The 27,296-nt window shown below is 35.8% G+C and overlaps 1 protein-coding gene across 1 annotated transcript; it reads left to right on the top strand.

Moving 5' to 3' along the window:
- The first annotated feature begins 272 nt into the window (after positions 1-272).
- Positions 273-26,543, top strand: LOC135156652 (uncharacterized). Its single transcript, XM_064109521.1, has 8 exons — positions 273-662; positions 7,201-7,284; positions 8,010-8,140; positions 11,572-11,831; positions 13,100-13,240; positions 16,066-16,419; positions 21,433-21,498; positions 23,125-26,543. Exons 1-8 carry the CDS (start codon positions 633-635, stop codon positions 23,187-23,189), a joined length of 1,131 nt encoding a protein of 376 aa, XP_063965591.1. The 5' UTR covers positions 273-632; the 3' UTR covers positions 23,190-26,543.
- The last annotated feature ends 753 nt before the right edge of the window (positions 26,544-27,296 follow it).

The following is a 27,296-nucleotide window of genomic DNA, read 5'->3' as shown; positions in this document are numbered from 1 at the left end:
AGTGGGTAGTCTGCAAGCACAGGCTCAAAATTGAAACTTTAACCAAAACCATGTCTAGAGTGAAAACTAGAGTCTAAACTCTCTGTCCAGAGCCACATTACATAGTCAATCTAGTCTCACTATTTCAGACTCTGCATTATGCACTACTATGCGAATTGTAAAAACTCCTCTGTGCCTGTGCCAGCAAAACTGACTATAGTTTGCCTATTCAAAGTAAACACAGCAGCAGCAGCAGCAGAATAGTGCGCCACGCCCATTGATTCGGCCGGTGCGTAAACAACACCGGCATAATTCAATTCATGTGTGCCGCTCGATCTTCTTCGACGAGACAGGAATCAACGTCGTTCCTGGGGCCGGGGATTTCTGACATTTTAACATTTTAACAGAGCCAACGTAGTTCAGCGGCGGAACAGCCAAATACAGAGACTGAAGTTGGATACCGTAGTCCGTACAAAGGCGGTACCGGTACTTCCACCAGAGGATCTGAGATACCGGTACTATTTTTACTAAGTATGATCGATGAACAGTGGTACAGTACAGGCACTCAACTCAAGCCTACAGCATCGTGGACTCAGTTCAAAGTAAAGTAATCTTCGACAAGATTTGAATTCGAGTTCGTCCGACATCGCGACATGGACATGATGAAAATCAAGAATTTGTTGGTGAGTAACTCTGAGTGACTGAGCCATAGGATGGGGGGTCGGGTGTCCAGACACTATCTTTTTGAAGCCTTCTTTTTTGTCTTTGGATTACACTAAAAATATATGAATTCAATACTTGTAATCATCTTCTATTTTGTTCTTTATAATATTTCCTTACATTTTGTACTAAAAATTGATGAAACTTCGCTTGTAAATTTTTCCAAATGACTTTCTAAAATTGATCGTCCGGACACACAACAACTGGGTATATAACGTATTAGTACTACTAGTACTAGACAGTAATAACTGTCGTTTCTGGAGATTTAATCAACAATTTCTGACATTTTACTACGCAGTTCAGCGGAACAACCAAAATACAGAGACTGAAGCTTAATTGGTCATAATAACGTACCTACAATAACTCTATGCTCTGAGCCCACTCAAGTCTCAAGCCCACTCAGTGACTCACACGTATTGATACATGTATGCCTTGGAACGGAAATTTTGAGTGTAAAAATGGGGGTCCCCTCCGGCCCAGGACCAAAATCCTATTGAAACCAGTTGGATTTCCAACTGGTTTCAATTGGTTTCAATTGGTTTCAATTGGTTTTAACTGGAATATAACAATTTCCAGTTGAAACCAATTGAAACCAGTTGGGCAACTGGAAATCCTAATTGGAACCAGTTGGGTAACTGGAAATGACTTCCAACTGGAAATGATTTCTAACTGGAACCAGTTGGGTAACTGGAAATCCTAACTGGAACCAGTTGGGTAGCTGGAAATGACTTCTAACTGGAAATGATTTCTAACTGGAACCAGTTGGGTAACTGGAAATCCTAACTGGAACCAGTTGGGTAACTGGAAATGACTTCTAACTGGAAATGATTTCTAACTGGAACCAGTTGGGTAACTGGAAATCCTAACTGGAACCAGTTGGGTAACTGGAAATCCTAACTGGAACCAGTTGGGTAACTGGAAATGACTTCTAACTGGAAATGATTTCTAAGTGGAACCAGTTGGGTAACTGGAAATCCTAACTGGAACCAGTTGGGTAACTGGAAATGACTTCCAACTGGAAAGGATTTTTAACCGGAACCAGTTGGGTAACTGGAAATCCTAACTGGAACCAGTTGGGTAACTGGAAGTCCTAACTGGAACCAATTGGGTAACTGGAAATGACTTCCAACTGGAAATTATTTCTAACTGGAACCAGTTGGGTAACTGGAAATCCTAACTGGAACCAATTGGGTAACTGGAAATGACTTCCAACTGGAAATGATTTCTAATTGGAACCAGTTGGGTAACTGGAAATCCTAACTGGAACCAATTGGGTAACTGGAGATGACTTCTATCTGGAAAGGTGATTAACTGGAAATTAATTCTAATTGGAACCTGTTGGGTAACTGGAAATCCTAACTGGATCCAGTTTGGTAACTGGAAATGGCTTCCAATTGGTTTCCAATTGGACATTTTCCAGTTACCCCAACTGGTTCCAATTGAAACCAGTTAATTTGCATATTATTTGCCAGTGTGCACAGATTAATGTTTTATGTGATTCATCATCATTTAAAATGTATCTATTTAATTCTTTTCTAATTCAAGTACCATACTTGTTTCAGATAAGTGTTTAGAATGCTTAGCAGTGAAAACCATGTTCATAAATGTTATAGATTATAATTAAAACAGATTATAAGATAATTAGTACACCACTAACTGTTACCAAATTACATCAAATACAAATACATATATTTGAAGATCTTTCATATAAATATATAAACATGAAGAAAGTCTATTTTATCAATGCCCTTTACATTGGTATTAATAAACATATAGCACTGCTTCTTTGCATGTTGGCATGAGCAATAGTTAGTGCAAATTCTAATTAATTTGTCATTAATTAAGTCATTCCAACTGGAATTTCCAATTGGATCCAGTTGGAAACCAATTAGTTTCAACTGGATCCAGTTGAAACCAGTTGCCTCCAATTGGTTTCAACTGGAACCAATTGAAACCAGTTGCCTCCAATTGGATTCAACTGGTTTTAATAGGGAAATTGGAACAACTGGAACCAATTGAAACCAGTTGCCAACTGGTTGCTTAAATTGGTTTCAACTGGAACCAATTGAAACCAATTGCCAACTGGTTCCAGTTGCCCAATTGGTTTTAACTGGAACCAGTTGGCAACTGGTTTCAATTGGTTCCAGTTGTTCCAATTTCCCTATTGAAACCAGTTGGCCAACTGGTTTCAATTGGTTTTGCTCTAATTGGTTTCAACTGGATTTTGGTCCTGGGGGGGCACATACCCACCATGCATTGAGTGCCCCCCCCCCCCCCCCGAGATCAAGGCATGATGCATGTAACTCTCTATTAGCTGATCCTTCCACTTCCAGGCACGTCAACCTCAATCTAGGGGGTTCGCCGCAAAGCCCAGCAAGCGCCACTCATTCAATGAACAAGGTTATGATATAACCTTGTTCTCAGTTACATCTCCATGTGTGGCAAAATAAGGTTGACAATGTTTGGCTTATTTTCTCTTTTTCTTTTGGACAAATGCTTGATTTTTTACACTGTCAGTTTCCATTACAGCTTTTCATTATATAACTTGGCTCTTAAGTAAATTTGATTATTTAATTCGTTTTTTTCTTTATTAAAAATAGTGCTTGAAAAATGAAAATGTTCTTGCCACATTACTTTCCACCAATAGAGGGCGTACACAAAAATATACCCAAAATTCTAGTTTTTGAGCGCTCTGGTCAATACAAAGATTATTCTAAGTTACTGTAACATGACCGTTTGTACACTCCAAATCATAAACTCTTGCACTTCAGTCTCCTATGCTCTCCTGTAAATTCAATCTCCAAAGCTCTCCTTTAATTAAACTAAAATTATTAAACTGAAGATAGGGTGAACGCAGTAATTGCATTTTTCCAGTAGATCCGGTAATAAAGGTAATAAAGTAATAAAGAATGAATTAGAACTTAACACGATGAAGTCCAGATCAGCACTGCTTTACTTTCCAATCTAATCTTCTGGGAAGTTCTGCCAATGTACCCACATCGGATAATCATAGAAATCAACCAATCAAATACAAGGAAAATGGTATGAACTATAAAATGAACTAACCCTATTTAAAAATAAGAACCAATCAGAGAATAGAGAAGGGTGATCATGAGTTAAACTGAATCCTAATGAGAATTAAACAATAAGACCATGTGGAGTAGAAAGCTAATGGAACACCAGGAAGCATGACTGAGGGGAAACTGAATGAAAGAATGAAATGCAATGAACCTGTGTTGCTATGTGAGATGTATTGTGGAGATGGAATGAAAGATGAGTTCATGACAATGTAAGTGGATTGTGAGGATGGAAAGAAGGATGAGATGAGTTGGAATGGAAATACACAAGTTGAATGTAAACAATAAAGTATGAAAAGCCAAACTATGTAAGAATACAGGCAACCAAACCAAACTTGGATGGTAGATGGACTTGGGGAACCTGCATGTTATGCTGCAGTCTGAGGTCACATGGTAAGGTCAAAGGTCATTTTCAGGTCAACGTTAAAGTTTACATGCAAGACTCTCTTATGACACCTAACTCCGCAACCGTAAGTCGCTTTTCAACCAAACTTGGATGGTATATGGACTTGGGGGACCTGCATGTTATGCTGCAGTCAGAGGTCACATGGTAAAGTCAAAGGTCATTTTCAGGTCAACGTTAAAGTTTACATGCAAGACTCTCTTATGACACCTAACTCTGCAACCTTCAGTCACTTTTCAACCAAACTTGGATGGTAGATGTACTTAGGCGACCTGCATGTTATGTTGCAGTCGGAGGTCACATGGTAAGGTCAAAGGTCATTTTCAGGTCAACATTAAAGTTTACGTGCAAGGCTCTCCATCCCAGTCATTTCACAATGAAGTTTCGATACAATTCTGTTGCCTCCCCCGCAAATCACAACATTTCTGGTTATTTTCATAAGTGGGCGAGACACAAAATCGCTTTTGCCTTGTGTTAGCAAGTGCCCCCTTGCCTTCTTGTAAGTGCCATTTCTTGTATCACTGCCAACCGGGGTTGGGCTCAATTACAGGGTGATTGATCAATTACGTACATGTAATTAATTACGTACATATAATTACTTACATTTTTCTGAGTAATTGTAATTGTAATTGCAATTTTGAAAGGGAAAGTAATTGTAATTGTAATTGAAAAAATGTTATTTATTCATTTTTATTTTTTTATTTCATTTCCAGGCAAAAAAAAACATGACAGCAATAGAAACATTACAAAAGAAATGTAAAATTGAGCACCAGCCAATGCCTGGGGATCACCTAAAAGAATTGAAAATTCTGTCGAGAGGTTCTCCACATTGGCTGGTGTCTACATGGAATAACACAAAATAGCAATAAATTCAAACATGTAATTACAATACTTCTACATAAATTAGCCTTCATCGTAATATGAATAGAAAAAAAAACCAAGGTTTTCAAATTAATACTTTTAAAAAAAATGCAGATTGGGTCAAATCAGGAATTAGTCATTTATCAAATTAGAGACAGAGATGGTAGGTCAATTTATTGAATTTTGACAGTCTGAAATGAATTGTTGTATATGACATTTGTCACGGTAATGTGCGGGTTTAACAAAAAATATAAACAGCAAAGTAAGTATATATATATATAACAAATAATGATTGAAAAAAAAAAGAAAAAAAACCAAAACAACAACAATCAAGATTCATACCCAAAGTATATTCAAGGAAACGACTTCTTAGATATCAACTGAATTTAAGCTACCATGTAAAGAAAAGTAAATGAATTTATGTGTAACAGAAAAAATTAAACAATATGAAGAATGGGAAGGTATGGCAAAGCATTAGAAAATCAAATATTCAATCATGAATCAAACACACATTCAAAGCATTGGTCTGAACTAAGTTGAGAGCTTTACACGAAAAGGGGAATGGTAATTAATTAATTATATGAAGGTGTAATAGAATTTCAGTTTATTGAAATACACGTATGGCAAATTATTAGACTTCAATTACTTTTAATTACATTCAATTACTTTACAGTAAACTTATTTAATTTATGATTTAATTTCATGACCTTTTTCATGTCAACTGCTTCAGCATCAAAGAGTGTAATAGGCAGAATCTGTGCTCTTTAACATAATTAAACTTTTACCTTGTCAGTTTATCTGTAACTTAGAGTTATCTACAAATAGGTAGTGCTACACTGTAGTACATACAGAGTACAAATTGATTTCATTTATGACTTTTATAGAAAGCAATTGTAATTGACAAAAGTAATTGGTAGTTGCAATTGAAAAAATGTAATTTAATTGAAAAGTAATTGTAATTGAAGAAAGTAATTGAGCCCAACCCTGTTGCCAACTGTGCCCTTTTCACCTGAGGACCCGTTTTATGTGTGAGCAATTAAAGTGCCCCCTTGCCTTCTTGTAATTGCCCTGTCTCGTATCAGTGCCCCTTTTTACCCAAGAAAGGTGCCCCTTACGAGTGTGATCTGTGCCCCTTTCACCTGAGGACCCTTATTATACATGTTAATGAGTGCCCCTTTGAAACAAGAAAACAATATCCTAATTTTACTTCTTATGAAGGAAAAAACTTGTAAGAATAATCCTATGTGCCTTAAGTTCCATGAGTCAAGTGAGTGGGGTAGATAAGCAGTGGCGTACAGATGGGGGGCTCTTGCCCCCCCCCCCCCAAAAAAAAAAAAAATAATAATAATAATAATAATTAATTTATAAAAAAATTTACAACCAAACAAAAAAAGAGAAAAGGAAGAAAATGAAAGGGAGAAGGATGAAGTATATTATTTTCTGAATATAATGTCAAAATCTATCACAAAATTCGATTTTTGTTATGAACAATGTCAAAATTTTTCCTTGCTCGCAACTTCTTATAAATTTTACAAGTACGTGATATGGCATCTAGCCCCCTCAAAATTTTTGGCTCATTACGCCACTGTAGATTTTCTTTATTTGTTTTAAGATAGTGCCCTTTTTGAAAGAAAAGGTGCCCTTTTTTCCCTGTGCCCCCCACTTTCAACTTCGCTCCACCGCCCCTGGTCTCGCCCGTAATTAGTACCCCTCTCTTTTTAATTGATTTTTTAATGACCTTAAGTAGGACTTGTAATTCTTTACATGAATCTTGTATACCTGAGTCAAAGCAAATTCCTTATGTTGACAGGTTATCACCATTTTTTGTTTTGTTCTGTGTATATGTATCTACATGTGTGTAAACCAATGAAAAAAAGAAGTTCCTTAATGGACAATAAAGTTAATTGGTGTTAAATTCATGTGCTTTGAGAACCAGTTAAGAGCGACTTTAAAAATGACTGGTGATCCTTTCTTGTGGTAAATGGTATATTCCTTGGCGATGGTTTAGCGCGTAAGAAAGGTTCACCAGTCGTTCTTAAAGTCGCTCTTAACTTATGAACAGCTTTATGAAACGGCCCCCCTATTTTCTTTATTTTCTGAATATTTTCTTTCAAACCATGTTATTGATGATACTTGTATTTTTCCATCCTTTAATGACAGATTATGTGGGGCTGCTTGATATGCTGTATGTCCCCTTGTATGTCTCAAGCTTGCATTGATGACGAGTTGAACAATGAACTGCAAGTAAGTACTAGGCCTATACATATGTTAGAGCAGCTGGAAGATGATAGGAATTTAATGATGATTTGTTTGATCCTAACCCCTAAATATATTAAAATTACATCTTATCTCTTAAATTCCAATGAAAAACAAAGCCCTATTAAAATCCAATCTGGGCCCTAAATGTTTTGATAGAGCTCTTGTCAGCTCACTGGGCACCCCACTTTTAATATTTTGGTTCTCAAAATATTTAATTTTGTCATTTTGCAACTGGCTTGGGTTGTATTTTCTGTAATAGTGGTGGTAGTGGTAGTGGTGATGGTGTTGGTAATGGTAGTAGTAGTCATGGTAGTGGTGATGGTGGTAGTAGTAGTGGTAGTGGTAGTAGTAGTAGTAGTAGAAGTAGTAGTAGTAGTAGAAGTAGTAGTAGTATTAGCAGTAGTAGTAGTAGTAGTAGTAGTAGTAGTAGTAGCTGTAGCAGTAGCAGTAACAGTCGTAGTAGTAGTAGTAGTAGTAGTAGTAGTAGTAGTAGTAGTAGTAGTAGTAGTAGTAGCAGTAGCAGTAGCAGTAGTAGCAGTAGCAGTAGCAGTAGTAGTAGTAGCAGTAGTGGTGGTGGTGGTGGCATGGTAGTGGGAGTAGTATTGGTAGTAGTATCCGAGATGGTGGTGGTGTTAGTACTACAGTAGTTATCAGTAGAAGTAGATTCATGCACCTGATCAACATTTTGTCTTATATGATTCTTTCAACAGTGTCGATATGACTGTTCGGATGAAGTGAGTACTGACAGATGCTCACAATTCGATGCAACGACCCATCCGTCAATAGATGGGTACTGCTGTCCAGGCTATTTCCTAATAAATGTCACCGAATCTACGTACATGTAAGTGTCATTATGCAATGTTTGGTATAAAGCCCAGTGTTGCCCATCACTGCTGGGGCTACAATACTACATGTCTGTAAATTATTCAATATATTTATGAGAGTCAGCTGGGTTGGGCTCAATTACTTTTTTCAATTACAATTACATGTACAATTATGTAATTGAAATTACAATTACTTTTCAATTAAAGTTTTTTTTTCAATCGATACAATTACCAGTTACTTTTGTCAATTACAATTACAATTTCAAAAAAAAAACTTTCTAGAAAATTCATAAATGAAATAAATTTGTATTCTGTACATAGTACCACGGTACCACCTACATGTATTTCAACATAATTCTAAGTTACAGAGATACTGACAAGATGAAGGGTTAAAAAGCACGGATTCTGCCTGTTACTCTCTTTGATGCTGAGGCATTAATTTTGGCACGAAAAGGGTCATTAAATTTAAATCATTAATTCAGTAAGTTTATTGTAAAGTCATTGAATGTAATTATATAATTGACATTGATTGAAGTCAATTACATTTTTTTCAATTGCAATTATAATTGTTTTCCCTTCAAAACTTAAATTACAATTACAATTACTCAAAAAAATGTAATTAGTTACCGGTGTGTAATTGATCAATTACATTGTAATTGAGCCCAACCCTGATGAGAGTGGACAAAACTTCCATTACTTCAAATGATTTCATTTAAATTAAGGTAAAAATAAATGCCTTGAAAATATTGTAAATATGTTAATCATCATCTTCATATGTGATTGGACTCACAAATGTTGTGCTTCATTTATGAACAGCTACATGTATAAATTGGCCTCAATGACACATACTGTAGACCAATAATAGTTGAAGGTATTGAGAGTTGAATATGTTTTTAAGCTTTATTTTGGATAGTTTTGATGGCAATACACTGCTGTAGACATCATTAATATTATTAATATTAAAGGAATTTCAAAGAGGAAATCAAAATGGCTGCTACAACAACCAGAAGTTAAATAAAGATGACCATTTACAGGGTGCTACATAACTTTTTAAAAGCACTTGCCCGAAAAAATCCTTGAAAAAGAAGTTTTACCTCTTCAAAAGAAAGTTTTGCGGTTTTATAAACCATTGACCTTTTCTCTCTTTTGACATGAACTGATCTACCTTGTTATTGCATTTCTTTTTCCAAAGTGATTTCATCTTGCCTGCCATGACCAAAATTAGGGTCAATAACATATCATATCAAGCCTAATTTTTGTCATTCTTCTGTTAAAATTTCGCTTGCCCAATTTGGGCAAGTAGTTTTGGTCTTTACTTCAAAATACTTGCCCAACTCTAACTTTTACTTGCCCCAGGCAATTGGGCAGGTGCTTATGTAGCACCCTGCATTATTGACTCTGACACATGCTTTCTCTATTTATAGTTCCACATTGATATTTGAAACTTTCTGGTGAGTAATGTGCATGTAAATATTAACTATAACACACATTTATACCATTTTCAAGTGAATACTGTAACTGAATTTTTTATATAACACTGAATATTAATTTCACTCATGGTTAGAAAACACTAGAATGTTCCATATCATTGCTTGTGATAATTTATGCATGCTACTAATATGATTGCTAACATCAAACTTCAACTATTATTTAGAATTGTTGAGTTCTTGTGTTTTATCTTTGACATGTATACATGCATCTTTTTTTTATTTGTGAATTAATTATGAATGATGTTAAAAAAATATTTGTTTGGTATGTTGTTGTTGTTGGTAGGTTGTTCGGTATAGCATAGTGATACATACATTATGTAACTGTAAATTGCTCATTGTTCTACACCTTATTAGACTACCGTTTCTTTTGTTCTTTCAAAATCATCTTAGTTCATCTACTTATCATTTGGTCTAATTGTCATTTAGCCCATTAATCATTTTGTCAAATTTCTAGTTCTATGTAGGTTTTACCCATTTGGTCCAACACCATGGTTAAATGAACTGTTTGTGAACCAAATTTTCATGCACATGACAAAAAAGTGGAAATTAGACCAAGTGCAAATAAATGGGTATTATACCAATTGAAGTGTAGACCAAACTGCAATTAGACCAGATTGCTAGACCAAATAAAAATCCTATATGGATCCATGGTGGTATTAGACCAATTACTGCTTCTACATGTAGACCAAGTGATATATATACACCTGTAGTGGAATCTATATTTTACTTATCCATGCAGGTAGCATGCCATTCACATATACATGTGTTCTTGCACTATTAATTTTGTATCCCATTTTACACCCATTATTAAATCTTTTTTTAATACTGGTGACAAGTAAAACATATATTTATTACTGAGTAAGTACCAACTTTGCAAAATCCTGCAGATCAAGTTTGTATTTTTCATGTACCATTCAAATGCTCTATTGATTAATAATTTTAATAATCACAGGTTTAATTCCTGACCCTCCAAATAAAAATCTGTATGTCTACATCATCTATAGGTGTACATTTACCCCCGGGGGGGGGGGGGGGCACTCAGTATATAATGCATAGTGGGTATGTGCCGTGGAGGGGACCCCCATTTTTACACTCAAATTTCTGTTTCAAGGTATAGCATTTTTGTCTTATTGAGAAAAAGAACAAAGAAAGCCGCTCCAAGGTATATAGCATTTTCTTCTTTAATATCGAGAAAAAAGAAGAAAGAAATCGCTCCAAAGCTTTGCATATTTTTCATTACGCCGTTCCGGTCGCATTGATCTGCTACAATGAGCTGCAATTTTGGTGAAAAGCGGCCGCAGAGCACTGTCCTACCATCGCCTCAGCTCTCCATGAGCGCACCCGGCCGGCAGAGGCCGCGCTAGCTGCATCATGCACATGACCGTTCCATAGGGATGCATACGCACGTACTCACACGCTGGCGATCCGTTCCAAGGACCCCTGTTTTCACAAACATAATTTGTAGTTCCAAAGCCTGTTCCGAGGACCCTCCTTTTTACAATAAGCCCCCCCCCCCCCCCCCCGGGCATGTACCAAACAATACCATCCTGTAATCTTTGATAATTGTAATTAAAGATAAATGAAAGTAGTTCTGATATCATGAGAAAGTCTGTAAAACCAAGGTTGATTGTTTGTCGCTGTATCATCCTAGACCTAGATGTGGTATAAACTTAATTGTGAGAAGTCATGAAATCTAAGCTGAAAAACGATCACCCTGAAAGCCGTCAACACAAGCACATATACGACGAATAGCTGGAATGTCATACTTATTAAGACTAATTTCTCAGCATTTTACATAATTTCATGTAGAATATTCCCCCCATACATACAAACACTTGGGTGGTCATCTTATTGGGATCTGCATGCATGAAGTCATTTTGAAATTAAATTACTACCATGATTGACATTATCTTTTAAACTTATATAATACTTTCTCATGACTCTATCTTGCATTTCAGATGCCAGAGATGCAGGGACAATACATTCATGCCTGACATCAACAAGTGCTGTGGATGTATTATTTGCATGGAGTGTGATTTGACAGTGGGTGACTCCGTAATTGTCGATTATTGTCGTAGTAAAATCAAGAACAGACTGTGTATGATAGAACAGGACCCCACAACCCCTGCAAATGCTGCATGTCCTTTCATTATGACGTCAACAGGGAACCCGCCAACGACCAAAGAGGTTAACACTGTACAAGTAACTTCAGCATCAGGTAAATCTAGTAGGGGATACATGTATCTCACCAAAGTGACGTGTCGGATACTACAGTCATAGAGAATCAATGGGAGGTCTTCAACAAAACTTCATCTTCTCCTACAGTATACAAATAATGAATGTTTGTTGAGTGCAAATGAACAGAATACTTCATGATGTTAAATGACGAAATGATCCATTCAACGAGGCGTTGCCGAGTTGAATGGATCATTCATTTCATCTTTCCCTGAATGAAGTATTCTGTCTATTGCAAAAATGAAAAACATTCATTAATTGGTTTATATGACAATTCATGAATTTGAATGCAAAATATTGTAGTGCTGCATGAGCCTGCATGGTCTGTTGATTATCGCCTACATACCCAACACGCACCTGGTGACAAGGATCTATCTATCTAGGTGTCATATAATATATTCTATTGCACTTTACACTGCAGTTTATGAGACATACTTTAATAACATTCACTTTGTATGTAATGAACTTTACACACAAACTTTTATGGAATTGTAGAGAAAAATGTACTTGTAAGCGTAACTGACATGACCGTCATGTCATGTACCGCCTAAGACAAGCCAACAAAACTTGTGGAAGTTTTTTGCATAACATGATGGGCTATGCATATACAGAGAAATAACCATTAGACTATTTTCCTAATAAACTCCCGGGTATGGTCTAATCTTTTCTCAAGCTGTATGTCTCATTTGTATTTATTTTTTATTATTAGGGCTTTATTAAATTCTTATTAAATTGAATTGATATAATTAATGTGATATAAGAATAGACTTGTGATGAATTGTACAGATTAAAAAAAAACTATTAATATTATGGCAAATCGTATTTCATCCTATTTTTAAAGATTTTTTAGGTGATGGTGAAAATATATATTGACTTTATATTACCCTTTCAGAAATGATCATTAAAATAAGAATGCTTTTGAGCTTTGGGGAGATTAACATTCACAACACCTTCAGGGGATCGAGCGCTTCATCAACATTTTCATCCGACAAGTTGTCAGATCTGATATCTTTCCCTGAGTTTGAATGGCTAAGAAGGGCTGTTATAACTTTTGGATAAAATTAGACTTGTCGGATAGAACGTCCGACAAGTCCTTTCATGAAAAGCTCCCTCAGTAATGAGTTCCAGTCTGGCAGAGTTTTTGGAATAAATGAGTATTGTTTGCTCTTCTTTATATGTACTAGTATTAAATGAAAAGTATGTATGTGTAACAGTTTGTATTGAAATTATAATTTTTTATTTTATTAACAGATGTTCCAGTACTGGTGAAGGAGAGTAAATCTGAAAGGAAACCATATGAAGTAGGATTCTATATAGTGCTGGCCTTCTTACTTGTTGTTCTGATTCCGGTTTTATTTATTTGTTTCTTTGTCTGCTACGCACATAAAACAGGTAGGGTACCAAACACTTAAGTTCAATTTCATGTTGAAGTTTAAGTTTAATCAACCAATTACATACAAAAATGCAACAGAATATTTAAACAAATGCAATACAAATAAATGAAAGGCTTGGACCCCTGAGAAGCAATGCTTGTGAATAGGGGCCCCAACATAAAACACATAAAAAGTACTTTACATAAAAAAAAAATACAACTGCAAATGGCATGGTGTGTCAATGTTTTTATGTATTTCACATTTCACACCTCTTTGCTTGCATTTAGTATTTTCATGTCGGATTATAAAATTCTAATGTTATACATATTTGCACCTCCATATGAAATAGTTCTGAAAAAAAAACCTACATGTATGTTTACATTTAGCAAGTCAATCTTATTTAAATATTTATAATTTATCAAAAATAAATGAAGGGAATACATTCTAAAAAAAGATTTTTAACATAACATTATCGATACCGCTCGTTCGGGAGATTGTATCCAGAACGTTGCTTGGTAAGGAAACGGCATGCAGTTTACTTGTAAAGAAGGTGCCAGAATTTTGTTTAGTGTCCTTTTGAAGATAGAAATTGATTCTCTGATTAATCAAAGATATTCTACAAGATCTGACTTAAGATAATTTTTGTGGTTCACACATACTATAAGGACTATTTTTTTATCTTACAAACCATATCAATACTGAAAGATTGTGACCATAGTTTTGGAGTTGGCAGTGACCATGGCCACGGAAACAAAAATGGCTAAACCACAATATTTCATGCATTTTTGAAAAACAAAGTACCGTTACTCTACCTACTTAGAAGCCTGTCTATAGCTTTTGTTTGGTAAAGGTTCATAATGCATAAAGTTGTACTTGAGCATCAGTTCCAGTTTTATGTGAAGTGGTCATTATTTTGTTTTTAAGCCATTGATTCTTTCACTGTAAAATTGCTAACTTCTTAACTCTTATCCTACAGATTGATTGATGAGAAAGCTACATGTACATGTACAACTACAAAGGTTATAACTCAAAACCTGAAATTTTCCACAGATCTCATACTTCCTGAGAACTGGTTTTGTATTAAGAAGGAAAAATATGATAGCACAAGTAAAATAAAGTAAATCCACTACAACATGTTTTTTATTTCCTATCATTCACACATTATCTTTCAGACGTATATGCGTTCAGATTATGTCGTAAAGAGGGATGGTGACAGACTCTTTAAATACCCCGACCCGACCCAAATTGAAATTTACAAATCATATGTGAATCTGTCTTCTTTCAGATTATGTGTAATAGTTTTTTGTCTCACCTGCATAGCAGAGTGAGACTATAGGCGCCGCTTTTCGACGGCGGAGGCGTCAACACCAAATCTTAACCAAAGGTTAAGTTTTTGAAATGACAGCATAACTTAGAAAGTATATGGACCTAGTTCATGAAACTTGGCCACAAGGTTAATCAAGTATTATTAAATATTCTGCTTGAGTTTCAGGTCACATGACTAAGGTCAAAGGTCATTTAGGGTCAATGAACTTAGACCATGTTGGGGGAGTCAACATCAAAATCTTAACCTAACGTTAAGATTTTGAAATGTCATCATAACTTAGAAAAAATATGGCCCTAGTTCATGAAACTTAGACATAAGTTTAATGGAGTACTAGTATTACTGAACATCTTGCTTGAGATTCACGTCACATTACCAAGGTCAAAGGTCCTTTACAGTCAATGAACTTTGGCCCAATTGGGGGTATCTGTTGAATTACCATCATAACTTTAAAAGTTTATGGATCTGATTCATGAAACTTGGACATAAGAGTAATCAAGTATCACTGAACATCCATTGGTAATATCAGGTCACATGACCAAGGTCAAAGGTCAATGAACTTTGGCCATACTGGGGGTATCTGTTGAATTACCATAATAACTTTAAAGGTTTATGGATCTGATTCATGAAACTTGGACATAAGAGTAATTCAAGTATCACTGAGGTCAAGGTCAAGATCATGTAAGGTCAATGAACTTTGGCCAAGTTGGGGGTATTTGTTGAATTACCATCATAACTCTGTAAGTGTATTGGTCTAGTTCATAAAACGTGGACATAAGAGTAACCCAGTATCACTTAACATATTGTGCGAGTTTCAGGTCATATGACCAAGGTCAAAGGTCAATGGACTTTGGCCATGTTGGGGGTTTGTGTTGAATTACCATCATAACTCTAAGTATATTGGTCGAGTTCATAAAACTTGGACATAAGAGTCATCAAGTATCACTGAACATCTCATGCGAGTTTCAGGTCACATGACCAAAGTCAAAGGTCATTGAACTTTTGCCACTTTAGAGGTATTATTAGATATCTGTCATATTTTTCAAAGTTTATAGACATGGTGTATAAAATGTGGATATAGGAATAATCAAGTATTATTACTGACAAGTTTTAGGTTAAATGTCAATGAACATTGTATTGTATTATATGAATGGTGTTTTTTGTGAATAATTATTTTATAGTAGTTTTCAAAGTCAGCACTGCTGCTATATTGAATCGCGTGATGCAGGTGAGACTGCCAGAGGCGTTCCACTTGTTTTTCTGATATAGCAGTTTAGGCAAATAAGAGCCAACAAAGAAATCACACACAAAAAAAGTCAAGGGCTGCAGGTCTCCATCCCTTTCACTGAATGATTATTGTCAGTGCCGTTTGCCTATGCAAATTGTAAGAAAAGACTTATTTATAATATGGAAATTGAAAAAACAATATATTCTTTTCTATCTACAAACCTATGTAATCACAACCCTCAACATTTTTTTCATCATTAGAATCTATTTCACTCTATTTGCCCCTGGTACAGCTCCAACGGTTGAAGGAAGAAAAGATAGAGACCATGATGCAGCTCCAGCTAATGTAGGAAGAAACAATAGGTACCATGATGCAGCTCCAGCTAATGTAGGAAGAAACAATAGAGACCATGATGCAGCTCCAGCTAATGTAGGAAGAAACAATAGAGACCATGATGCAGCTCCAGCTAATGTAGGAAGAAACAATAGAGACCATGATGCAGCTCCAGCTAATGTAGGAAGACACGATGGAGTCACCGTTGTAGATACAACTAATAAAGGAAGAAAGGATGGAGTCCCTGGTGCAGCTCCAGCTAATGAAGGAAGAAACGATATGTCATGGAAAGAGATTGCACAATTGATCGCAAGTAAGTTCTATTACCCATAAATGTGTTGACACGTCAGTATGATTTGGTATATAATTTTTTGTCAATCTTTTTTCTGTGATATTCATGATGAAGGAGAAACAGAAAGAGATATTGTATGGTCCCCAGATTTTGAAAACCAAGACATTACAGTTTAGTACAATTTATTGCTGAGGCACTTCTTTCCTACACAGGTAATCAACAACATGTTGAATATATGTACTTTCCACTTCTGATCTTTGCATTTAGCTTTCTGTTCGGATGTTGTAGCTGCAGTATTCAAGCTCACTAACCTTGATTGACTCTGTGTCTGAGATATGAGATATGCTCATTAACTTGCGGGTAGATCCTCGTATAAAGACAGAGAGCAGAGGTTGCAATTGAACTATTTATTTTTCTTTAAAATGCATGAGTTTTCATAAAATTCTTTCCCCATAATTGTAGCATGAGCATGTCCATGTATATTGTATAAAAGATTAAGTTATTGTTCTTCATCCAAAATATATTTTGTAGTCCTCAAAATAGAGTAATTCTTTTTTGATATAAGGATGCCGGTTGGCATCTTTGAGAGAGCTAATACACAAAAAGATAAAATTTCTTTAATTTTATCCAACCAGCACAAGGAAAAGCAAATCTATTACCATATATGGTAACTAAACAAATTTGCAAACAAGGAACTTCTTAAAAGTTTAAGAACAAAAAAAAATGGTGACTGAAACCAATGGAATATTGAATGCCGTTTTAAAGCACTTATTGATCAAGGTTGTGTCCCACTTGTGACAGACATAACTTTGTTTTCATGTGTTTATGTTTGCATATCCTTTGCGTGTTTCAGGAACATGACCAAGATCAAATGAACTCTGGCCGTGTTGGGGGTATTTGTTGAATTGGCATGCCATCATCGCTTAGAAAGTTTATAGATCTAGTTCATGAAATGTAGACATAAAGGTAATCAAGTATAAATGATTGTTTTGCACCCAGCTAAGGTCACATGATCATGGTCAAAGGTAATTTTGGGTCAATGGACATACTTTATTATCATATGAATGGTTATTTTTGTGAATAATTATTCAAAGTCAGCAGTACTGCTGTATCAAATAGCGTAATGCAGGCTAGATTGCCAGAGGCGTTCCACTTTTTTTATTTCTGCATCGCTCTTTTATGGTACAAATGATCCTTGCCACAAGTGTGCTGATGACGATGGTGAGGAAAAGGTCATGTAGGGGTCAAAATGTTACATGATAGGCCATGTGCATCATCCTTTCCCTTAAAGTTTTTTTTTTACTTTCTCTCATTTCTTTATTTCTGTATCAGTTTTATTTACACTTAGTGCAAGTGATCCTTAGGTGATACCACATGTGTGCTGACAATATAAACATACTCATTTCCTTACTTTTATGAATTTTGTAAAAACTTCAAACAAATTGTCGCCGGTCATCTGAACCGTTGTATCACAAATGCGACAGTGCAAACCCATTTCAAAGAAAATTGACTTCAAAGTTCACTATAATTTCCACACTTTATTCCCCATCCTTACAACATTTTCAATGCTAGAAAAATACATGGTTGGTAAGACCGACACAATTGCTTGACATTGGTACATGTATCTTAATTTTAACACAAATCCAAGGATCAGAGAAAATATCGTATGAGAGCTACGGGGGGGGGGGGGGGCAGTCAAATGTATTGCTGTACACACACGTGGCCAATTTGTTCCAAACATCCCCTAACAAGTTTTTCGCGGGCTTTATTTACACATTTTGGCCCCTAAACCAAGTTGTCGCTAGAATATATGACCCCAGGGAAAAAACATACCCTAAACATGACGAAAACCTCCATTTGAGAACACTATACCCCAGTTTCCCTCAATCAATTCTCTTCTCCAAGTACGACAAACCATAACTGCCCCAAGCAAGCAATTTAAGTATCAAAACACCTGTTTCTTGACCTCGGTCCGAAGATAACACAACAGCCCGAGCGCGGTCCCTGCAAAGCATGCCGTCTTATTAATTCACATACTTTCCTTATTTCGAGGTCGATTTTCTTCGTTCGAAATTGAAAATGGACTAACATTGGATTTCTGAATACAATATGCCTTTGAAAACGTGATCAAATATCGAATACAATAATTTCATTCCGAAGGTCCTACTACAGGCAGAGAAGTCTTTCGTAATAGCACAGCCGTTGTTTATCATTTCGTCCTTGGCTCAACGCTCATAATCTGGCCTGTGGAGGTAAAATTGAGACAGCGGGGATTACCTGGCCTAGCGGGATTGATCAGGCGGGTGTTTCATAAAGCTGTTCATAAACAAAGAGCGACTGGTGATCCTGTCTTGCGGTAAATGGTACACACCATTGGCGATGATTTAGTGCGCGAGAAAGGATCACCAGTCGCTCTTAACTTACGAACAGCTTTATGAAACGGCCCCCTGGGCTTGGAAATGATTTGGGATTTCCAAACGCAAAATGGGGTATAGAACCGCAGTTTGCAATCTGAACTGCGGTCTTTCTCCAAACGGGGGTTTGACGTAATGATACGTTTGACCCTGCGATTGACCATTGACCAGTCTTTCAAAACTACTCCTTTTTTTTTGAAAATCTGTGGTTTTGATACCTTAACAAGTAAACCTTTCGGCCTGCAACCAAAACTGAAAAAATATTCCTTTAAATGTGTTATTTTTGGTCATACACGTGTGTACAGCAATATATATGACTGCCCCCCCCCCCCCCCCCCCCCCCCGGAGAGCTACATGCTTGTAAGTTTGGTCTGAGCAGTTAGGATTTTCCTGTACAAAAACGCTATAGGGAATACAACAACCCTGACCCTGATTTTCATGCACGCGATCAGCCAAAACGTTTCGCTTTTTCACGTGCAAAGTCAATGCAGTGCCGATACAACGGTTTCATTGACAGCGCATTTGCATATCAAGTGCGCGGAGCTGTTGTTTGGTTTGCTACAGTACACGTTTCCTATGGAATTTGCGTATTTTTTCAACAATTTGTATGGCATCGTCGTGAAAATGTCCACATATCTCAGAAACTAAAATATATTGCTGCCTAGAAATTTATGTATAGAATAGGACATGAACTTTCATTTTCTGCAAAAATCACAAAATTTACTGATACGACAGTTCGGATGAACGCCGACAAAATGATCATCAGGTATTGGCACATATTCTACAAAGCTTACATCAAAGGCAATCTTAGGGTCAAAAGGTCATTTTGCATGTTTTATTGATCGTGAAATCAGGCGAGACTTGTAGTATGTGAGCCATCTTGCTTTATTCAGTTAACAGTTTATGCCTGATTTTTTAGGTGGTCTGTCTATGACAGATCACCTCTTAATTTCGTCAGAATTTTCTTTATTTTTATTTCTTTTTTATAATGGCTATATATTTGTCGCCAAGATATCTCGTATTTGACCATGTCAATTTCATTGAATTTCATGTCATCTATAGGAGGACACGCCAGAATAAGCTTTTCAAGGTCATCAGGTTATGATGATGTCATCTAGACGCCATTTTGTAAAATCACATTATCAATCATATCTCCATTATCAATTATCAATAATCAATAAAATTTACATCACATCAATCTCAGGTCAAGGGTCATCAGGTCATGTCATCAAAGGTCACCTGGAGCTCACGACGCGCGCATACGCGCTCGTCAAAATTTTAAAATGCTCAAAATCACATTTCGACCGAAGTAGAGTACGTTTCAGGTCATTCTAAGTATTTCAAAAATTTCCGCACGTAACACCTTAACGCAATGCAGAAACACTGTTTTTTTTATATCATTGCATTGACAATATAATTCTGAGCAATTTGATACCTTGATCAACTTCTACAACCATTGATAACGAAATTAACACCTGTTAAAGTTTGCAGCACGTGTGCGCGCGAGCTCACACTATAGGGCATACATGTATATGGGCAAAAACATGCCTATTGAAAATTCACTGTATCTCTTTAAATAGTCCGTTAACCCCCAATTTCTTTTCATATATCGATAGAGTATGAGTTGTAAATTTGATTTCATGTCACCATTGTCCCTCAATTATATTATGACGTCATCAAAATGGCGTCGGAAGTCAAAATATCCATTTTGCGTGTTATGACGTCATAGTTATTATGCAAATTTGGCTCTAACTCCGTGAATATTAATCAATTTTCACCCAATTTTTTGATATGTAGTAGCTTAGGTCTTACTCTTTCTAAGTTTAATTGCCTTTATTTTTCATTTTAATAAGCGGATCATCCTGAAAAATTGCAAATAGTAAAGGCATGTAATTTTTACTCATTTTGCTTGTAATCTCTTAGGGACATGACTTTTTCTCAAAACTAGATTCTACATTCCTCTATTTTGTGAGCCATATCTCCACAATTTATTGTTGGTTTTGGCTGAGCTTTGATTATGATGTAGCTGAGCTCCTGGGCTATCACAAGTGTTCCTCCATTTTTTATCAGATGCCGGAATCATACCCGCTTTTGTTTGCAAAATCGGATTTGTAATTCTCAAATTTGCTTACGTGTAATCTCTATGGGAACGTGTAATTTCTATGGGGAATATCGTGGCTGAATGGAGAACGCACTTGACTTGTGTCTTTGGGGTCCCAGGTTCGAGTCTTGTGGTGAACAAGATGATTTTATATCTCTTTTTTTTTTCTTTTTACCACCTCGTACATGATCCTTTATGACAATTAAAACGTATAAAAGTTAAAATGTGGCAAGATAAAACAAATAATAATTACTTTTTTTTCATATCACATGTATTGTCATATATTAAAGAGACCTTTTTCACTGTGCTTTATCATCTAGCGTCTTTCACAAGTATTCTATCCATAGTGAACATTCAGTTGTCATGATATTGATCTGCATGAACATGGTGATAGTGATCATGATGGCGAGAATAAGGACAGACCACCTAATTCGTCCGTATGACAAATTAAAATCTAGTTTTCTTTTCTTTTTCTGTCACATTCTCTTTGATGACTTCTTAATGTATGTTTTTCTACAGAAAAGTTGGTGAGGACTGCAACTGATGAAAGGGGATATCACCCTGTAAATATAAATGAAATGCAGGGTAAGAAATAATTTTTCTTTTGGGGGAGACCATATTTTTTTCCACATTGGTGCAATTGCAGAAAACGGGGCTATTTCTTCCACTTTAAGTGCTACTTTTTAGGGGTAACAAGCGATTATAGTTTTCGATTTTGGATTTGTTTCTAACAGATCTTGGGGCGATTCTAAAAGAATGATCGTCCCAAAGCATGCAGTTTGGGGACTTTTAGGGGCTATTTGGGCTGTCACGAGGGTGAAATTGCCTGTCGCCCTGATGTATTTCCTATGCTAATGAAATTGCACCTCCATCACTTCTACCAGAAAGTGATAGTGGAGGTATATAGAGGCTAAGTTCTCATCTTTTGTAGATTGTATCCAACTTACTTAGTAATTGGTCAATAATTGTACATACTGGACATTTTAAAAGGGAAAATGAAATGAATGAATAAATTGAATTGACAAAGGAAAAAAAGCTAAATATGGATTCAGTCTGTAGTTATGGATTTAGGAGTGTATTCTAAGTCACACTTACATCTTTATAAAATACTACCCAGGGGTCGGTTGCAGAAAGACTTGCATTCAAACGCAACTAAAAAATCAAGCCCAAGTCCCTATTTCATTGGTTGGAAATCTAGTTGTATTTGATTTTGGAGTTGCATTGATGGCAACTCTTTTAGCAACATGTCCCCAATTTGACCATGGCATTAACTATTTGCGTAAATTTTTACTGCAAGGAGTGGAGGAGCTGTTCATGTTTTTTTTTTTGGGGGGGTGGGAGGCGGGTTGATTGGTAAAAAGGATGGAGGGAATGCGAAAGAGTACTAAACAGTGCGTCCCACAAAAAAAGGAAACTTGAATAGAGAAAGATATTAAATATCATTGAGTAATTTCGATCATAAATTTGATATTAATAAGAATGGAATCTCTTATTTAACCCGTTGGAGGAAAACATGTTTAGAGAAATCATTCTGCCTTCAACAAGTTTAAAACAAAAAATACTGAAGCATATCAGAAATGATTTGCACAAAAACTCACATTTGAATCTGAATGCACTCTCTAAAGATTATTGAAAGAAACTTGACAAAGAAAACAAAAGATACGCTAAGCAACCGTCCCTTTGTTACGCAATGAAGGTTGTCACATTCTTCACATATCTCTACCCATTTTTCTGTGTAATTTGGTTGTGACATTGAATTTTTCAAACTCTTGTTGCTTATCTATGCATAAGCTATTCACATTATATTGAATATCAAAATGAAGAATAGCTAAATTTCATGATATAAATTTGGGCTATGTTGAAAAAATTCTGGGAATACCAGTTTCCTTTGTTGTTTGATGCACTGTATAGTTTTGTGAATAATGTTCCACTGCATTCTGATATCACTTTATGTAAAATCATTCCTTTCAATTATAATATGAAGATACTATGTGTTGGCTCAGTTGGTAGAGCGTCTGTCTCACAAACAGGAGGTCGGGGGTTCAAACCCTGGCCACGTCAGACCAAAAGACCAATAGAGCCTCGTCGATCTGGCGTTGCACAGCGGCTGCTGGGCCCACGATCAATTGGGCAAAGCAAATTTTCGGAGTATTTCATTTCATGTCTATTTCGAACAATAAAATATGGATTTTTTTTATTCTCCCTATACAGTGAATCCAAATAGGATGAGGAATAACGAGAATACCAGGATTGAAGAGGTTGATGAAGATGTTTGAGTGATAAAGACATCATACTATTTTGACGATCAAATAGTCATCTGAACCAAGAGCAAGAGTTTGAATTTATATTGATTGCTGGAAGGCAGTTACAAGATTGGCGGCCATTATCAAGGATTCTATCCGTCATAATGGTAATCTGAACAGGTGATTGGTCTAAACCCCGTCATGTGACCAAAGATAGTTTCAACCAATGTCACAAACTTGGGGAAAATGCTATGAATCCTGGCATTTGACGTCACAAGCCGGTAATAGTATACCCGAACCGTACATAGTTTTAAAAAAATCTATGGCTTGTTGGACAGGGCTTAAATCAAATGCATGCATGTACAGGCAGCACAGTTGCAATCGTGTTTCATTAGTTTAGCAAATTTTATTAATCTGTTGTATTTAACACCAATTACGGTTATAAACCAAATATGGCCTTCGATCAGAGGTTTGGTGAAACTGTGGTCCCCTCAGTGACGCGAATGTGATCGTTTTTCTTCGGGGTTGCGCTCCTCAGGAAAATAACCACATTCCAGGCGTCACTTCGGGAACCATGGTTCCAACCACCTCTGGAGGCTGTACATATTTGTTCAATAATAGTGTGATTAGCTTCACACAATTATTGAACAAATGAGTCATTTCATATAAAAGCTGTTCGTCCGTTACACAGGACTTTATACATGGCTTGGCATGTTGGCCACTGCCCTCACTCATGTTGCCTTTAGATAAATTGTATGTTTATATATTTGTTGATTGCTTTTTATGAGTTAAAAATGAATTACGAAATTGAAATATAAAATTGAAATTTTCACGCTCAATGATATCGGAACCCCCACCCCCCCCCATTTTCCCTTTTGTAACCTAATGGGAATCAACTTCCCATCATGCGATTCAAATTTTGACCAATGCCAAATAACAAATAACAGGTAAAAAAATGAAATCAAATGCTTATTGTTTAAGAATGTTAATCTAAAAAGATTTGATTTCTTTTTTGCTTCAACCAATAAGAATACAAATAATTTAAACTTAGAAATATGTTTCAGGATAAGAATGGATCACTAGGCATGCATAAAGTAGTTAATATCTTAAGGCCACGCCCACCGCACACCTTACAACCTGACTGGTCTACGACTGGCTTGCGACTGAGTGAGTAGAGATGAATCGTAAGGTAGTCATAAGCCTTGACACCACACACCTTGCGATCCGACTACCATGCTGTCTGCAACTCACGCATGCACTTTTTGCTTTTTGCCATAGCAACTGAAAAAATGGCGCTTACTACAGTGCATGCATGCTGTATACCATATACGTGTCATGCAACTCTGCTGTCTGATTGGCTGGAAGTTGGATTGAGCTTGCAATTCAGTCATAAGGATTTGACATGTCAAATCCTTACGATTTTCCTTGTGACTTGTCTCTGACCGGTCTGCGACTCTCAAGCTGACAAGAGCTGTGACGTCACCTCTCCCCTCACTCATTTGTAGACCAGTCGGGTCGTAAGGGGTGAGGTGGCCTTTACAAACGACTTTATGAAACATCACCCTAGTTCTTTAGCTATGATATGTATTTTTTTAAATCTTCATATTACCTTTCTTAAGAATGCTCATATCATATGTATCCTCTGATTCCCCTCTTTACCTTGCCTTCTGCCAAAACGTGCCTTCACCTTGTATCACACATTGCCTTTTTTGAATTATGACATTTTTATCTATTTACTTCAAATTATATATTCTAAAGCCTTAATGGAATATCATTCATGACTATTTAAGATTTTGAAAAGGGTTGTTATAAGTGATGGAATATATTTCTTGCCGATGATGTTTTCAATTGCAAAATTTGTACTTAGTCAGCATGGATCTAAATCTGAACACTTAAAGATTGACATGTATATTTTATTGTAGGACATGTATATTTTGTTGTATGAATCTAAGTTTGTGGATTTTTGTTTTAGTTGCTGCAATATCATCATTTGATGCACACCAATCATTGAATGAAATTCAAAACATATTGAGCTTGATTGCAATTCATAAATTCTACTCAGACTGGATTAAGTAATTTTTTATAACCATGGCTGATGCAGAATTAGCTTGGAGATTCCTTGCTTTTACATTATGACAGTCCAATAATCAATACTTTTTTTTCATGTGACATTAAATTCTTGCTTCTGGCTATGGTAAAGCCCCTAGCTTCTTTGAATTGATTTTGAATTAATAAGTCAACTTTTTATCTCATCTGATTTGAATTAATAGTGAATCTCAAACCATATCAAATTTTTTTGATGTAGTACCCTGTGACTTAGTGCACCTTAATTGACTTTACATGCTAAACTTAGTGTGATTTTTACAAAAAATGTGCATGAATCATGGATTCATTTAATGTAAGTAGAGTACTCTGACCAAAGATTTGGCCGTGATTTGATAATGGATGAGATATTGAATCCAGATGCAAGTATAATTTAAGCAATACAAAGTTTGGTAGTTGTTTAAGATTAAGCCTATGATTGGGACATTTCAGCTTTTGTCAGTTGTCATTTGGTCTTTATATCATCCCCCCCCCCCCACCAATACTCTGGGACAAACAAACATCTCTGTGTTTCTGATTTTGGGGGAAAAAGGGATATGAACATTGACCATTCTTCATCTTTATATAAAAGATTAGTGACATGGGCCTCCATGTGTTTAGACATGGTGTGGTGGCGTAGTTTCCTCAAAGATATTGCTTCCAATGAACTACGCCTTTTCCTGTTAATCATACTCTTCTTTTTTGTCAAATATTCTGTGTAATTTACACTGAAAGATATTTTGTGAAAATAGAAGGAAAATAAATGTTTATGTGAATGAATTGAATGAAAAATTTACTGCCAAATGGTACTGCTGTATTCACATTCCTGTTGCCACTTCTTGGTCCTAATACATTCTATGCAACATGCAATTTGGACCAAATATTGCAATATTTAGTATTGATACGCAGGTCACAGATATATATGTACACTTATATGTATACAAACACAAAAGTATTTAAATGTGCAGATATCTATGTAGAGTGTTTTAGTAATGCATCAAAAATGCATATTTTGGTCTGTCTCATCTGCGCTTCATGGAATATTGTCCCTAACTCTTGGAATATATCTGGTATTCCATTCTGAGCCATCAGTCTCATAAAAATGAAATATCCATTTACAACCAGTACTATATGATGAATTGTCGGTGATGTACTTAAAATTGAATGATTGTTGATAATGCAATCAGGTTTTTTTTGTCAAAAATCATGATGTTTATGATAATATTTATATTTCATTTAAGTGAGTTGTGTGTGGTATAGACTATTTTGTATGCAATGAAAGATTATAAAAGATACTTGAAAGAATATTTTATTTTGTTAATTTGTTTTCATTTTATATACCCATCAATTCTCTGTCTGTCTGTCTCCCCCTCTCTGTTTGGCACTCTCCCCTCCATCGATCTGTCTTTCTCTCTCTCTCTCTCTCTCACTCATTTAGTTCATATGTTTCTATATTTGATTACTTAATTAAGTTTGTTGAAGAGAGTCCCAAAAATTATGAAAGCAAGAATTTGAAGGTTTTGTCTTTGGTTAATCATAATTATAAGAAATTACACTTTGTAAATTTTAGACTTTCTTTCAGCTGAATGAACATATATTGAGTACAAACAATTGAAGAAAGGATGCAAAGTCATTTGGTGGCCAGTGTCTGAATACTGTAACAAAAACGGAAAATGGCATTTCTAGAAATGTCATTTTCTTTCTGCCCTTAAATATGACGCCTCTATTTGTAAAAATTTACAAATTTATATTTGTTTAAAACAATGCTTGCATTTTCAAATTTCTGTTAAAGGTGAAATCTACCCCCCCCAAAAAAAAAAGTTGATTCAAATGAATGGAGAAAAATCAAGCATGACACAGAAAATTAATCGGAATCGGATTTAAAAGTAAAAAAGTTATGATATTTGAACATTTTGCATACCCTCTCAAATTGTACGTGAAGTGCAGGTAGGCCTATTGCATCAAATGAAAGGAGAGTATCTAAGCTGGAAAGTAAGAGTAATTTATTATGATAATGCATAAATTATTCTTGGTTTCGTTTGTTTTCTTGTAGTCGCT

This window comes from Lytechinus pictus, chromosome 14 (genome assembly GCF_037042905.1).
Source record: "Lytechinus pictus isolate F3 Inbred chromosome 14, Lp3.0, whole genome shotgun sequence".
Classification (NCBI taxonomy): Eukaryota; Metazoa; Echinodermata; class Echinoidea; order Temnopleuroida; family Toxopneustidae; genus Lytechinus; species Lytechinus pictus.
Note: the sequence above shows the minus strand (reverse complement) of the source record. Positions and strands in the feature narration are given on the sequence as shown.

What these genes read in the sequence shown, in the direction of transcription:
- LOC135156652 (XM_064109521.1), top strand. Translation starts at nt 633, where the DNA reads ATGGACATGATGAAAATCAAGAATTTGTTG. An exon ending in AGTTGAACAATGAACTGCAA is followed by an intron (nt 7,285 to 8,009) that starts GTAAGTACTAGG and finishes TTCTTTCAACAG; the next exon opens with TGTCGATATGACTGTTCGGA. An exon ending in CTGCTACGCACATAAAACAG is followed by an intron (nt 13,241 to 16,065) that starts GTAGGGTACCAA and finishes CCCCTGGTACAG; the next exon opens with CTCCAACGGTTGAAGGAAGA.